Source organism: Protomyctophum bolini (assembly GCF_963924005.1).
Source record: "Protomyctophum bolini genome assembly, chromosome: 12".
NCBI lineage: Eukaryota > Metazoa > Chordata > Actinopteri > Myctophiformes > Myctophidae > Protomyctophum > Protomyctophum bolini.
The window spans coordinates 11,636,688-11,653,661 of NC_137873.1; the positions used below are offsets into that span (position 1 = coordinate 11,636,688).

At 44.1% G+C, this 16,974-nt stretch overlaps 1 protein-coding gene across 1 annotated transcript in view; it reads right to left on the minus strand.

The window, feature by feature from the left end:
- Window positions 1–16,974, minus strand: part of abca4b (ATP-binding cassette, sub-family A (ABC1), member 4b) — a gene marked incomplete at both ends in the record, with an annotated part of 81,630 nt that overhangs the window by 26,416 nt on the left and 38,240 nt on the right. Inside the window, 11 exons of the mRNA XM_080778871.1 lie at window positions 528–636; window positions 2,091–2,272; window positions 2,584–2,721; window positions 3,340–3,479; window positions 5,996–6,127; window positions 6,712–6,883; window positions 7,394–7,597; window positions 8,591–8,686; window positions 13,125–13,329; window positions 14,452–14,673; window positions 16,178–16,400. Coding sequence (XP_080634997.1) covers window positions 528–636; window positions 2,091–2,272; window positions 2,584–2,721; window positions 3,340–3,479; window positions 5,996–6,127; window positions 6,712–6,883; window positions 7,394–7,597; window positions 8,591–8,686; window positions 13,125–13,329; window positions 14,452–14,673; window positions 16,178–16,400 — 1,823 coding nt within the window. The remainder of the gene's footprint in view (window positions 1–527; window positions 637–2,090; window positions 2,273–2,583; window positions 2,722–3,339; window positions 3,480–5,995; window positions 6,128–6,711; window positions 6,884–7,393; window positions 7,598–8,590; window positions 8,687–13,124; window positions 13,330–14,451; window positions 14,674–16,177; window positions 16,401–16,974) is intronic.

The following is a 16,974-nucleotide window of genomic DNA, read 5'->3' on the forward strand; positions in this document are numbered from 1 at the left end:
ACTGTAGACACTTTATGGCTAGACTTTTATAGTGGAGACATTTCCTCCAGCAACAACCAAAGCAGAAAACATACAGATCAATATCACTACAAAGCTACGGTATTGCATTGCTGTTGTTGGAACACTTCCTCTGGCAGAAATAGCAGAAGCACAGGTACAGTATACAGTGTTATATTATAGAAGATTAATAGCAATGGACATTGTATTTGATATAGAACTGACAACTCATTCAAGTAAGTTTCATCCATTATACACGTGTGCAAGCGATGTTTCGTTGGATCGACTCAACCTTCTCAAAAGCTCATCAAAATCCACTGATGCACCTTGACAGTTTTCTCCCCTTGGTGGCTGGTGCCTACACACAATAATCCAATAACCCAATAAAATACCAAAACTAACACCAAATTATAATGATGCATAAAACAACATGCATAAACATGAACACACACACACACACACACACACACACACACACACACACACACACACACACACACACACACACACACACACACACACACACTTACCATCCAGGGCTCGTTCTAGGTTGGGTGCACGGCTCTGTGTTGTTGTGTCTTTGTGCTTGGTGCAGATGGAACAGGCGCAGGAACAATCCGTTGAACAGTCACAGTCGTTCTGCGGGTGATAGCAACAAAAGGCCAAAGACACCGTCAACAACACTGAGACAGTGTGTCAGTCATATAGACCTAGAACGGTCAGGTTTGCACCGTGTTTTCATTTCAAGGACCCCCAGTTTGATATGCATGAGGAAACAAATCCTGAGTGTGTGTGTGTGTGTGTGTGTGTGTGTGTGTGTGTGTGTGTGTGTGTGTGTGTGTGTGCGTACGTGCAGAGAAGAAGAAGAAGAAGAAGAAGAGAGCAAGGAGAGACTTGCTCTCATAACGTGTGTTTGGTTAAATAGGCCTGAAAAATAAGCTGCTTTATCTTTCTGGCTCTGATCAGGGAATATAATTATATTCTTAATTAGCATCAGCCTATTCAAGATGCACTGATACATTACCCAAACAATACAGTGCACTGTGTTTGGTGTGCAAACTGTTAAAGAGGAACAAATGTAATAATAGTATACACTTTTTTCTTTTGTCGGCGCACTCACTTTCTACAACTGCCTATATGCAGTAAATTGGCTACTATTAAGGGCAGAATGTAATCTCATCACGCACTGTACCTCATCAAGTACAAAATAACCTGCATTAAACGAGGATGGGATTCGAACCTACACATGCAGAGCACAATGGATTAGCATTCCATCGCTTTAACCTCTCGGCCACCTCGTCTACTGTAACTGTGTTGTACACTGTACTCACTGTACAGTAGAAGTCCCATCCTTATGATACACTAGAAATTCAGTAGGTGATAATAAATGATTTGATTACCTTCTGTACTTTAATAGTAACTGAGTTCGTACTTCGTAGGCAGTTGGAGTCAACTGAGAATTGGCTGTGATATATTCTTACAAAATGTGAGTACTTTTCCACCACTGCATAAGACCTTGTTTACATACAGAAAACTGTAAAGGTGCGTTCAAACTTGGATGGTTAGAACGGCGCAATTACATACAAAGTCAATGCAAAGATGAGAAATTGCGTGAACGGGCACGGCGCAACCTGGCACGGCACAAACGGGGCGAACCAAGCAAATATATATATATATATATTCAGGTCTGAACGCAGCTTACCACTGCCCCCAACCTCACATCCTCCTCTGAACGCAGCTTAACACTGCCCCCAACCTCACATCCTCCTCTGAACGCAGCTTACCACTGGCCCCAACCTCACATCCTCCTCTGAACGCAGCTTAACACTGCCCCCAACCTCACATCCTCCTCTGAACGCAGCTTACCACTGGCCCCAACCTCACATCCTCCTCTGAACGCAGCTTACCACTGCCCCCAACCTCACATCCTCCTCTGAACGCAGCTTAACACTGGCCCTAACCTCACATCCTCCTCTGAACGCAGCTTAACACTGGCCCCAACCTCACATCCTCCTCTGAACGCAGCTTAACACTGCCCCCAACCTCACATCCTCCTCCTCACCACAGTCGCCAGGTGTTTGTTGTTGGCTCACCTCATGCCTCTTGCGGTCCTTCATGCGTCGCACCAGGGTGAGGTAGAAGCCCACGCCGAAGCAGTTCTTGAGGAAGAGTGGCGAGCCGCAGCAGTGCAGCTGGCCTTTGGAGATGATGGCTATGCGGTCGCTCAGCAGGTCGGCCTCGTCCATGTGGTGAGTGGACATGATGATCGTACGACCTGCAGGTGGACAGTAGTGGACAGTAGTTTTCTGAAAACGTTGCTATACCTCGTTTCAGTTTGGTGGAAACCTCATAATACTTTTGCTATATGAATTTGAACATATTATAATGTTCAAATTCAAATATAGCAAAAGTAGCAGATCTACAAGCTCAAAACACGCTGTAGTTACTATTCCCTACTTGATCATACTACAGTGTAGTATGATCAAGTAGGGAATACATTTACGAAGAAAACACGCTGATGCTGATTCAACAAAAATATCACCCCACCCCCCTTGTAGTAACTCCAAGGACCCCCTGTGTGTTTACCTGCTCGGTACTTGAGCAGGAGTTCCCAGATGGAGCGTCTGGAGTAGGGGTCTACTCCCGACGTAGGCTCGTCCAGGATCACGATCTGTGAACCTCCTACAAACGCCATGGCAACGGACAGCTTCCTCTGCATGCCACCTGCATGTACCGTTGGAGAAGGACACAGCATCACTGAGCATTAGACCTGGCCAAGTAACACCCAAACACATCCAAACATTACAAAAACTCACAATCAATCAATCACCTGCTTAATCTTGCTCATGTAGTTAAATAGAATAATTGAGGTATTGTTTTCTTATACCTTTTTTTCTTAGAGTATATATAATCTAATTGCCTTGCCATGACTGCCCTGCATATCCTGGTACATTAGTATTAACATCCTTGAAAAGAAGCTACAGAGACAAGTCCTCCATAAAGAGCTGAATAGCAGCTGGTAATATGCAGTATCTATGTTGTTTCATTTTTGTATTAGTTATCTAGTCAATTGGAAATTGTATGAATGTATGTATTGATTTTAATTCTCTGTATGTCTCCGTTACCCCTTCTTCAACATGGCACTCAATTTATACACCTCTACACTCAAAGGACCACCATGGAAATCAGCTGTCAAGCCTTTTCATGTTTTATCCTTTTGGCAGATACGTATGTTTCTAATAGAAACATACGTAGCCAATGCTGTGGCCACGCATTGCCTGCGGGCAGGGTATTGATTTAGACATTTTTTTTAATTCCAATTGGCGCTTGCAGAAGTCCTACCTGAAAGGTTCTGGGCCTCCTCGTCTCTCTTGTGCGGCAGCCCGAGGTCCTCCAACATGTTCTCCACCTCCATCTGGGCCTCGGCCTGAGTCTGGCCCTTCAGCAGGGCATAGAACAGGATATGCTCCTCCACCGTGAGACTATACAGAGATATAATACCAGTTAACCCAACAGGAGACTATACAGAGATAGAACACAGTTAACCCAACAGGAGACTATACAGAGATATAATACCAGTTAACCCAACATGAGACTATACAGAGATATAATACCAGTTAACTCAACAGGACACTATACAGAGATAATATACCAGTTAACCCAACAGGAGACTATACAGAGATATAATACCAGTTAACCCAACAGGAGACTATACAGAGATATAATACCAGTTAACCCAACAGGAGACTATACAGAGATATAATACCAGTTAACCCAACAGGAGACTATACAGAGATATAATACCAGTTAACCCAACAGAAGACTATACAGAGATATAATACCAGTTAACCCAACAGGAGACTATACAGAGATATAATACCAGTTAACCCAACAGGAGACTATACAGAGATATAATACCAGTTAACCCAACAGGAGACTATACAGAGATATAATACCAGTTAACCCAACAGGAGACTATACAGAGATATAATACCAGTTAACCCAACAGGAGACTATACAGAGATATAACACAGTTAACCCAACAGGAGACTATACAGAGATATAATACCAGTTAACCCAACAGGAGACTATACAGAGATATAATACCAGTTAACCCAACAGGAGACTATACAGAGATATAATACCAGTTAACCCAACAGGAGACTATACAGAGATATAATACCAGTTAACCCAACAGGAGACTATACAGAGATATAATACCAGTTAACCCAACAGGAGACTATACAGAGATATAATACCAGTTAACCCAACAGGAGACTATACAGAGATATAATACCAGTTAACCCAACAGGAGACTATACAGAGATATAATACCAGTTAACCCAACAGGAGACTATACAGAGATATAATACCAGTTAACCCAACAGGAGACTATACAGAGATATAACACAGTTAACCCAACAGGAGACTATACAGAGATATAACACAGTTGCCAACTCATTTAGTAATTGTATTTGAATCGGCAACTAATTGGTGGAGGGTTTTTTTGCAATTCATTGTGGGCGTTTTTCCACTTATCCATAGTTTTTCCAGTGTTAAATGTAACTAAGCTAAAGAGGAGTGATCTCTTCTGCTGATAGTTGCACATGCACAGTAGCGACTGCAAAGCAAAATATCACACATAACAATGGTGGCTTTATTTGAATAGCAGCCTAATCAGCAGCTAAGCTAAATATAATAATGCATTTTGAAATGAATTATTCATCTTTAATGTCTTTTTTAATGTTGTGTCTAAAAGAACATAAAATCGAATGTATATGGTGATAGCAAAATGAGTGCCATAATCCGATTAATCGATTAATCGTTTCAATAATCGGAATGATTAATCGATTATGAAAATAATCATTAATTGCGGCCCTGGAGTTAACCCATTTAGAACAGGATATGCTCCTCCACTGTGAGACTATACAGAGAGAGAGAAGTTACCCCATTTAGACCAGTGGTTCCCAAACCTTTTCATGTCAAGGACCCCCAAATTGACACTTATTAGCCACCATTTAAAAACATATGCCAGGGACCCCAATAAGAGAACATTTTTACGGCTCTAGTAGCAGTGATTTTCAAACCGTTTAATTTCCAAGGACCCCCAGTTTGACATGCATTAATCTACGGACCCCCATTGAATGGCATTTCTATCTCTGGGACCCCAATTTATATTGTAAAATCAATAATTTAACTATGAGAGTGTACAAATGGAACCAAATGGACCCGTTAAGTTACAGACCCATATAAGGGTCCATTTGGTTCCAAAATATAATTTAGCTGGGGACCCCCTGGAACTCCTTCACGGACCCCTGGGGGTCCCGAACCCCACTTTGGGAACCACTGATTTAGACCACCTGAGGCCCATTCTTCTAAATCTCAAACTTTTTGTATTAATGTATTAATGCATCCACAGACAGACAATCAATTGCATTATCCTAACTCATGCCAGGGGACAAATCCCCTGGCATATATTGTACTTGCGCTACTAAGTACTAAGCAGGTCGGAGAGGCTTATCGTCCGTATCAGCCAGAGCGCGGGAGTCTATCTCCATTTTACACTCTCCAGTGTTGCTAAAGATTTTTACCTTTACTTCACCATTTAAACTTTTTAAACTACTTTTCTTTTAAGATATTTTGGGGGATTTTCTGCCTTTATTGATAGTACACAGTAAGTAGAAAGAGACAGGACCTGGGGAGAGACACACCACATACGGTAGGTTGTTTTCCGTGGCTGGACCCCATCTCACTCCCATGGTAGAAACAGCCTGATTGTCGGTGCACACGCCCATGCACGCGGTTATTAGTGGTTATACGGTAAGCACTGCTGAGGATGGCACACCAAAAATATCCTGCTTGTACTTGAGTGAGTGAAAAATAAACCTTGAATCTTTGAATCACAAAATCGTTTTGTGAGTATCATTTTGGGGCTTTCACATTGGGGCTTGACAATTAACAGCTTTGAATCATGCTGACACATAACAAGTGAACTGACTATTTGAAGAGGATGTTGTGCTGAGGGCAGGTGCCCATGGAGGTGCGGATGAGGTCCATGTCAGTCCTGATGTCTCTGCCGTGGATGTAGGCTGTGCCAGATGTAGGAGGGAACATGCCGGTCAGAATGGACCTGCAGGGGGGACAAGGAAAAGTAGAACATTCTGTGTGGTTGTTAAGCACAGTATTACAGTATGATAATGCATCGAGCCACATGATGTCACAATGGTGGGATAATAATTACAAAACTTTAACTTTAACTGCTCTATAAATAAAGTCGGGTAATTACTATAGCCTGGTTGCCCTGTTAGGCAACCACACTAATAATATATACAGCTACATGGGCATTTCATATCATAACCTTGGGGCCAGGATTCGACAGGAAAAAACAAACATTTACAGTATGTGCAATGTTTTTGTTTGTTTTTGACCGTTTTTGGACTGTCAAATCACAGAGTAACGCAGCCCTACTACTGTACTGCACAAGTTAATCACAAAAGGAAAGTAAAACAAAAATGGTTATACTTCTCAGTTTGTTCACTGAGAAGTATAATCAATACAAACGGCAAAATATGCTTTTTAAAACACTGCAGTCAGTGGAATGTTTGGGGCGAATTCTGCACGACAGCCTAGCAGCCCGTTGCGAAACTTCAACTGTGGGGTGGAATTCCGAGTAAACAGCTTTGCGGCGGCTTAAAAGATTTGATCTCCTCTCACATGGTGGTGGTCTTGCCAGCCCCGTTGTGTCCGAGGAAAGAGGTGATCTGGCCTTCGTAGAACGTGATGCTGAGATGGTCGACGGCCGGACGAGAGCATTTAGGGAACACTTTGACCAGGTCTTGGATCTGAACGCCCATCACAAGCCCCTCTGGTTCGGCCTCGAAGAGACCTGGGGGCACAGGAATGATGTCATCTGAATGCTGTTGCTGGTGCATGGCTCAAGGACACTTTGACACATAGACCGCTGACCTTTTGATTCCCAGACAGAGACACTCTCTACCCACTCAGCCACAGCCACCCTCATTCAGCTGATGATATACTTGGTCAGGATTCTTTTTTCCACAATGGTTACACAATGGTTCTGAGTTAAATACCCAACAGTAGGCTAGGATATAAAATGGATTCATTAAAAAATAGCCTACAGTATATCTCATGGCTAACTGGAACAATGTCTCTGGGAGGTGAGAACAACCTACTAACAAAAAGGGTGGATTTGGAGTGGAAATGGATCATGTAGGACGATCAAGAACGTAGAACAATAGTCTACCGTATTGCATTCATCTTGAGACATTATTTCTGGTTGAAAACTAAGATAACAAATATAGCAATTAATTCTGTTTCCATCACACTGGCAGTGGAACTACTTTATAAGTGAAGAATAATTTGAATGATAGTGAACCTGGCGGGTCGTTGAGTTCCCCGTCTTGCACGGGCTCTTGGTCTGGCTGTTTGTGCATATCCCTCTCTCTCTCCATCTTCTCTCTCTTGTGTTGATGCTTGCACGCCCTCCTGCCTGCAGAGCCGTTGCAGGTGTTAGTCTCTGGAGTGCCGAGTCTGTTGCCTGCGTCTCTCTGTAGCTCATCAGGACCAGGCTTCTCTGAGTCTGTGGGGTACAGTTGGTAGAGCCACTGCCTGGTTAGTGTGTCTTATAGCATCGATTACATTTTATTCCCTGGAGTGTGGAAACGGTTTCTCACAGTAAAAGGCTTTAGAATAGATAAAGCAGACACTGATGGGAAAACGAAAATGCACCTGTGAAGGGCAACTTTGTTCCCCACCGTTGTATATTAAAGAAAATATCTTGGAAACAAATCTAAGCATGATTTAAAAAAGAAAAGGATGAGACCAAAGCACTCTTGTGGAAAAGGTAAAAACTTTAATAGTTTGGCGAATGCATAGCAAGGATAAAAACTACGCCTACATGTTGTGAAAACTTCTGTCATGACCAGCAAACGCGAATGTGGAAGCAAGTAGGTCAAACAGGGTGTCTGAACATGATTATGCTTTTCCACAAGAGTGCCTTGATCTCATCCTTTTATTGCGAACGCAGTGAGCACTTACTATGAGACCTAGCAGATCATGTCTGTGTGTGTGTCTGTCTGTGTGTCCGTGTGTCTGTCTGTCTGTCTGTCTGTCTGTCCCGCTATCCAAATATGGAGTGTGTTGCATCAGCAATCACTCAGCTCCATATATGGGCACAAAAGGGGCCAGGTCCACTCAGCTCCATATATGGGCACAAAAGGGGCCAGTGATTTGTTTGTTGTGGACCTGGCCCCTTTTGTGCCCATATATGGAGCTGAGTGCGTTCGCTTCCCGCGTTTGCGCGTCTTACTCGTGCATCAACTGTGTCTCCCAGAGCACCTTGTTGGAGATTTTTACTCTAGCCAAACAGATGCGTGCAGCATACTATCGTGGCACATGTAGATTCGCAATTTTTGCAATGTTACAGTGTCGTACGACAGATTGTAAATTGAGCTACGTAATTCTTTCATACAGTGCCACGCGGTGTGATGATTTCGGCTAGTCAAAGCGTAAGAGTCAATGTGGTATGCAACCCCACTAAGAGACATCAGAGGCAGATGTAGGCTATACTAACCTGGTTCAGGAATGTTTGGGGTTGAGGAGGGTTGACGTTTTTGCCAGTATGTAGGTTGGAAGGGGAAGTAGAAAGGTCGGCCAATTCCATATTGCCCTGTGGAGTGGAAATTTAACACAGTTCTCAGTAGTCAGCATGGTATCACTATCGTATCAAGTAGAATACATGGATACACCTCATTTACCTGAATGGTATTCCTGAATGTAACGTCTTTACATTTCCATTAAATTCTTAACATATTGACTGTCTCTGTCCACATAATTCTAGAACCTCGACCGGCCGGCCAAGTCACGCATCTGTGTCGCAGTGCAATCAGAGTGAGACACATACACTTAATCTGAAAAAATAAAAAATAAAAGATAAAAAAAGAATACTAATTCAGTCAGACAACTCACAAATAGATTTAACCAATATTTATTATAGAATGCGAATACAAGTGTGCATATAATATTTTATCTTGGCGTTCGGCTCTGCTACATTTTTCTCCCTGCTCGGCACAATCAAACACAATCATTAAACATTAAGAGCAGGCCAGGGAGATAGATATACAATAAAACCCCCCATAAATAACATAAATAACAGAGCCCACCGGTGGTGCTGGGGACGGGTGGTGGTGGGAGCAAACATACACACACTGAATGAATACACCCACATAGTAATGCAGCATATTAACCCCTTGAGTATATGAATGAGCACGGCATGAAACCCCTCGAGTATATCTGACTGAACTAACTCCGCAAGCTACGTATCATTAATAAAACTGGGCTTGCCATCATGCACCTGTAACCCACAAAGCATTGGACTGCATGGATATGCGTACTCTCTGTACAGTACAGTACAGTACAGTACAGTACTATGTACTGCACTATACTGTACTGTACCGTAATTAAGGATACGGACAGAGACATACTGCATAATGCTGTTCTATACCCCTTCAGTTAAGGGTTTGGGTCAGAATAATACTACATTTTCATAAATTAACTGTGGTATATCTGAGGCAGCTCTTCCTTCTCATACACAAAATACACTCAATCACGGGCGTAATGTAAATGTGTTATTATTAATTTATTTTAATAACAAGGTTTCTTCTCAGTTCACATACAATTAAGCAATTAATAAAGTGATCAATTATACATTTTACAGATGGATGCACACCATATTGGGTACAAATGACATTGATCTATAATACATTTTACATTGTGTAAAGTGTAAACATACATAAAATACATAAAATACATCAAATGTAAACAACATCTCTGAGACTGAGGCTGGGAATGAAAAGATCAACATTTTGACCCTCACCTCGCCCCCGGGCCCCATGTTGAAGTTGTCCCTAAGCAAGACACAAGGCGAGAATCAAGGAGAGCATAAAAACATCTGCACTGTTTTATAGCTCCAAAGAACTTACTTTTATTAATCGCGCAACATTCCAACGTATTGATAAAAGTAAGTTATTTGGAGCTATTGTTGCGAACGCAGTGAGCACTTACTATGAGACCTAGCAGATCATGTCTGTCCGTGTGTCCGTGTGTCTGTCCCGCTTTTGTGCCCATATATGGAGCTGTGATTTGACTCAGCCATAACCATATAAGGAGTCCCCAAAGCAGCTATACGTCCAAATATGGAGTGTGTTGCATCAATCACAAACAAATCACTCAGCTCCATATATGGGCACAAAAGCGGGACAGACAGTTGCGTTCGCTTCCCGCGTTTGCGCGTCTTACTGGTATAAAACAGTGTGAGGATGTTTCTATCCTCTCACGGACAGAAAGTCCTTCACTGTGTGATACATCCATCTTTTTTTCATCTCCTTTCCGTCTCAGCTCCAGACCTCGCTGGAGAGACAGGTCTTCTTCCGTCGCCGCTCTCGTCGCGTTGTCGATGTCTCTGATGACCTGATCTCGCTGGTCCACCAGTGACAACAGTTCCTGCGTCAGTTGCTGTTCCGTCCGCTGCTGAGCGCTGGTCTTCCGACAGTCTTCGACTGCAGCCAAAACTCGTAGCTCTCTTTTCCGCAGCTCAAATCTCGTCTCCAGGTCCTCTTCATGGCGCAGCAGCTGCAGATAGTCCAGCCTGCGCACTAGGGAGTTCTTCTTGTTGACCAGAGTAAGCCACTCCAGAGTAAGTTGCTCCTCCTTGTCACAGTCGCTTCCCGTCACCATGAGGCGTCGCAGGACTCTCTCCACCACGGCAGCTCGGAGGTTGATGCGTTTCTGCTCCGTTTCCAACGCCTCCAGTTGACTCAGGACGTACTCCCCGGCGTCCAACAGATGCACTTTCAACTCTTCTTCCTGTTGGGGCGGTGATTGGGACTCTACTGCTCTGGGACTTTCTGAGGTCGGTTTCTCCTCTTCTTCCTGTTGGGGTGATTGGGACTGTGCTGCTCCCTGACATTCTGGAGTAGTGTTCTCTGTCGTAGAGAGAGCCTTCTCCTCATCCTCCAGACTCACTGTGGGTCCTTCCTGCAGCCTGGCCGTACAGAGAGACATTTCCATGTTTGCTCGGCCCAGGGGGGAAGTTAACCCGGCAGCAGCAATAGACTCCTTGTCCTCCTCCTCTTCGCTCTGATTAAAGTCGTCAAGGTTAGCGATGTCCGTGGGTTTGATGCTCATCAGGCTGGCCAGACTTTGCATGTCCTTGTCGGTGGACTTTCCTTCTCGGACAAAGAAACACGCCAGGGACAGTTTGAGTGTGGCCTCCACGACCTTAACGGACAGGGGTTTTAGCTTCAGCGTCCAGTCACAGTGGCTCTGGGCGGGGCAGGCAAACTGCTTGAGGTTTACGCAGGCCGATGCCAGCGCCTTACGATGCCCATTCTTGCTCTCACTCTCGATGACAAAGGTCCAGTCTTTATCCTCGAACTCATCTGCATCGGGCTTCTTGAACAGCGTGACAGAGATTTCAGTGTTCTCCGGCACCAACCACACCACCATGCCTCTGTATGGGTTGGTAATGTTAGGCCGCCAACTGTGGAGCTGGGAGCACACACGCCTGTTCCCCCGCGTCCACACCACCCTCAGCTTGTCCGGTTGCCATTTCTCTGTGCATTCCACCACCAGGTCCTGGTAGGACGCGACAAACAGGAACTTTGAGGCTTTCTTGGAACCTCGCAGCGTTTTCCAAACAGAAGTCATTGGTATTTCAATCGATGGGAGACAAAAGTTAGGTTCTTCTGTAAACAAAAGGACACAATCCGACTGTCTCTCTCAACCTCCTGTGGGCTTGTGTGACGGAGAGATGCGTGTGTCATCTGAGCTTGTGTCAGAGTGATGTCAGAGTGAGTCATGCTGTTAGTCCTTGTCCCTTTTATGGAGGTCCCTGATGTCATCAGCATATGCCCATATATGGGCATGCTGATATGCCCATATATGGAGTTCCTGATGTCATCAGCATATGCTCATATATGGGCATGCTGATATGCCCATATATGGAGTTCCTGATGTCATCAGCATATGCTCATATATGGGCATGCTGATATGCCCATATATGGAGTTCCTGATGTCATCAGCATATGCTCATATATGGGCATGCTGATATGCCCATATATGGAGATCCCTGATGTCATCAGCATATGCCCATATATGGGCATGCTGATATGCCCATATATGGAGTTCCTGATGTCATCAGCATATGCTCATATATGGGCATGCTGATATGCCCATATATGGAGATCTCTATATCTGTCGGTCCTTGTCCCTTTTAGACCATACTGTATATGGATATCCATGGTGTCATATGGGCATGCTGATATGCCCATATATGGAGATCTCTATATCTGTCTGCCCTTGACCGGCACATAATGTATAGACAAACTCCAAACTACTAAGAATGACACCATCTGACATCACAAGCTCACATGGGTTGACAGAGAGAGTTAGATGACACACGCATCACTCTGTAACTTCACAAGCCCACAGGAGGTTGAGAGAGACAGTCAGATTTGTTCCAGAAGAACGTAACTTTTGTCTCCCATAGATTGTAATACTAATGACTTTAATTCGTTTTTGGAGCGTATTTGACGTGCATGGTCCGTCACCCCACGCCTCCATATATGGTCACGCATTGTGACACCACGTCTAGTCATGCCTCGTGACATTGCGTGACATCATCAGGGATCTCCATATATGGGCATGTAATGTAGACGACATCGCCAGGGGCCCTTCCCCATATATGGGAATGTCAATATATGGCCATATAATTTCCCGTTGGTTCGTTAATCACCTAGATCTGAAAAGAGCCGGCCAGGAACGCTACATCTGACCTCAAACCCTTAGATCTCCATATATGGAGCCGACCTGTTCTGACATTCCATATGTTGATTCTACCCACCCGTCCTTCCTGTTCTGACATTCCATATGTTGATCTGACCTCATCAAACCCTGTTTGATGAGACACGCTCCATATATGGCCAGTACAGAATTCATTCCATATGTTGATCTGACCCCCCATGCCAAAGTGTGTGTGTGCGTGCGTGAGCGTGCATGCGCGCGTAAGTACCTGCGTAAGTATCTGCGTGCGTGCTTGACATTCCTACCTGGGAAGACATTGTCCAGGTACCAGGCGAGCACGCCGTAGAGGAGAGCGTCAAACATCATCATGCGTATGGAGGTGAGGAAGGAGTAGGCGTCTCCCTCCAAGGGGCTATTCTGAATGGTGTCCCAGCGAAGACCCAGGCCCTGCTCCTCGTACCGAGACAGGTACTCCGTCCCAAAGCCAAATGCCACGGGAGACAACAGGCTCTGCATGGAGGAGATTCATTTATTTTTACATTTATAACATCGCTCACCGACTGGTGGCGGTAAACACACTACCAGTATGCATCAGTGGTTCTCAAACATTTTCGGCTTAGGTGACCCCTGTAACTTTTTCACCCACGGCACCCCTTATCAAAGTATTCTGAGGCTTGCATCAAGGCACCCTAGGGTGCCACGGTACCCACTTTGAGAACCCCAGCATTTTATATGAGGAAGACTGGAGTTGTGCCTTGTTGAGCCGTGTTTTCAGCACCCAATTTGAACACACAGATTAAGACAATACATAAAAGATGGACAGAGTGACATATTGTACATACAGCTTCATTGCAATGCACGGTTGCACACACAAAAAATAGTGTCTCTTCAACGGTTAAGATACCATATACTAGTACAGCTACCATACAAGGACCCAGTGTGGTACTTTCTTATATAGGCACCTCTGTGGTGTACAGTTTGTAGAGCCACTGCCTGGTTAGAGTGCGTCTGACAGAATCCATTACATTGTATTCCCTGGAGTGTGGAAAAGGTTTCTCACAGCAAAAGGCTGTACTAGATAAAGCAAATTACAAGATGGGGAAACACGCTTGTGAAGGGAAAGCTCGTCCGAGTCGTTCCCCACTGTTGTTAAAGTAAAGATCTTTGAAACAAATCTTAAGCATAAGTGTAACCACTTTCAACCCGTTGTCACTTAAAAAAAGAAAAAATCTCAATTCCAATTTCAGTGCTTATCAGGGCTCAAATAATGAATATTTGGGGGGGGGGGGGGTCAAAATGCTGCGATCACACCACACAGGCAGATGCAAAGATACAGTTTACCATTCATTGTCAATGGAAGCCAGCGACATGAAGATGCATAGATGCATTCGACCTTTGTAGCTCCTGCAAAAGCTACAAAGCTACAAATGTAAGCTGATCAGGGTTAAACTTCCAGATGCAAAAGCAACAAAGCTACAACTATAGCTACAATGACACTACGTCACTACGGACGCATACGCCTGATGACGCCAACGACCGTGTGAGCAACAGATATACAAAGCGACTTAATAATTATCCTGTGATCTTTGCGAGCTGCCTGGTGTGAACGACGCAGCAAAAGGTTATACGTACGGCGGCCATCTTCATGTCCTTGGTGACGCGGTCCTGCCAGTTGACACAGAGGATGTGCGGCAGGTAGAGGGTGAAGTAGATGATGCCGCTGCAGGCCGCCGCCAGGTTGGCCTGGTTGAAGAACACGCTCATCAGGAAGCACTGCATGATGGTGGCCACCGTGAACGTCAGCAGGAACAGGAACACCAGGACGGTGTCGCTGTAGTTCAGCACCTTACCACCCTGGAGACAACATGTACACATACAGTACGATGTTATACTGTTCATTTAGACATTTAGCACACACTTCATTTAGAGCGACTTACAATGAAGCAAGAATAACAAGTGGTAATACATTGAAAATACATTGAAATTGTCTGTCCCTGCTGCTGAGAAACAAGGATTAGAGCATATTCCCACGCTGCATAAAAAGACACACACATACACATACACATACACACACACACATACTGCGGTTAGGCACCACTCAAAAACCAGAGAGGGGATTTCAAAATCAATCACCCCACCCACAAATCGAACCCTGGCACTAGCGTTGTGTGGTTTGTGTGTGTGTGTGTGTGTGTGTGTGTGTGTGTGTGTGTGTGTGTGTGTGTGTGTGTGTGTGTGTGTGTGTGTGTGTGTGCACGTCCATGTGTGCGTGGTTGTGTGTGTGTGTGTGTGTGACTGTGTGTGTGTGTGTGTGTGTGTGTGTGTTGTGTGTGTTTGTGCGCGTCTCTTCCCCAGGTACCGCCCTTCCTCCAACTGCAGTGAGTGATTGATCATCTTGTATTGAATTCCCACTCGTCAGGGCTCGGAGGTAAAAGACCTGACCTGGGGAAATCTGCACACAGTGCCAGTTGCTCATTGGACAGCGTTCAGCAGTGGTGGAAAAAGTACTCACGCGTGTGTGTGTGTGTGTGCGTGTGTGTGTGTGTGTGTGTGTGTGTGTGTGTGTGTGTGTGTGTGTGTGTGTGTGTGTGTGTGTGTGTGTGCGTGCGTGCGTTGCAGAACGTATCTAACACCACCCTGGTGTACCAGCAGGGTCAGTAGATCTATAACCCCTGCCACTGTTCATTAGACCACTGTTTTACCCATGCTTGAAACGACTCAACGGTATTCAGAGTGTTAAATAAATAAACTCTTTTAAATGTAAAAATGTATCCGTACATTAAATTGATGTATATAGTTCATTAATATGCAGTATCCCGTCTAAATAAACAAACAAGTAAAAATGGTATATGTATGTACTGTACAAGATCTATCCATACATAGTAATATCAAAATTATCCACTGGAGGGCACTATTGCTCATGAGAAAATATTCTCAGACTGAAAAGAAAACTGCAAAGACATGTTTAGACAGTAAAGCTCATTCCATTCCAACCTCCTCCACCCTAACAACCCACTGCTCCATGTATGTCCCTTCCCCCCATCAGCTCCCTAATGCTGTCATCTCCCTCTTCTCCACCCTAGTGATGGCATGCATTCTTTCACCCTATCCTATAGTATAGCTTCTATAAACCAAGACTTTACTCAGCATACCTGAACAACTTAGACTAAAACGAAATAAATACAAACTCAAACTAAATAAAAACTCTCTGCCGTGTTGTCTTCTTGTGAACACTGCGGTGTTCGCGTTATGAAGAATGAAGTATATATAAAATAACAAAACCACATGAAAATTATAACACTATAAAACTCAATAAACCTAACCAAAAATGAGGTCAGTTGAAGGTAAACACACGCACCATGATGATGGAGGTGAGCAGGGCAGTGCTGGCCGTCATCATGACGAAGCTGTCGATGAACCAGGTGTACCAGATGACCTCGTTGGTGACCCCCATGGCCTTCAGCGTCTCCTTGAGACGAGTCTCCTTCTCCAGCACGATGCTCTTCACCGTCATGGACACCGAGTACACCCAGGCCAGCACCATGAAGATGGGGAAGCAGCGGTTCAGGGTGATCATGAAGCTGAACCACACAGAGTGAGAGAAAGAAAGAGAGGACTACAACCACGAACCACGCAAAGAGAGTTTGGAAACATGACTAATGACAAGAAAAACTCCCATATCTGTTGGGTCAAGTACAACAATGTGCAAACATAGCAGAGTGAGCTGTTGTGAAAGGAGAAGGATGTCTAATGGAATACAACCACCTTAAGTTTACACCAAAATTACCGTGGTACACAGAAACACGTACTGTTCATATAGGCCTACATGGAGCAAGTAACTTCAATTCAATTGCATTTGAAATGAATACATTGCTGCTACTTGTCGCAAAGTTTTTATACCAAGTGAATGAAAAACATTGAAATACTGCTGTCAACTTTCAATTCAAAAGTTTATACAGTACCAAGATAACCCTCTCCTATATCATGGACGTATAATCTTTATACATTTATGCACAATTTTGTATACCGGTAGTTTCATATAGTCTTCCCTCAAAGTGTCAATGTAACAAAGCATAGTTTACATTTTTATTTTATTCCTATTTATATTTAGAGAGAGTGAGCAGAGAGAAGCAGGGTTTTTTGCTTTAAGCAACA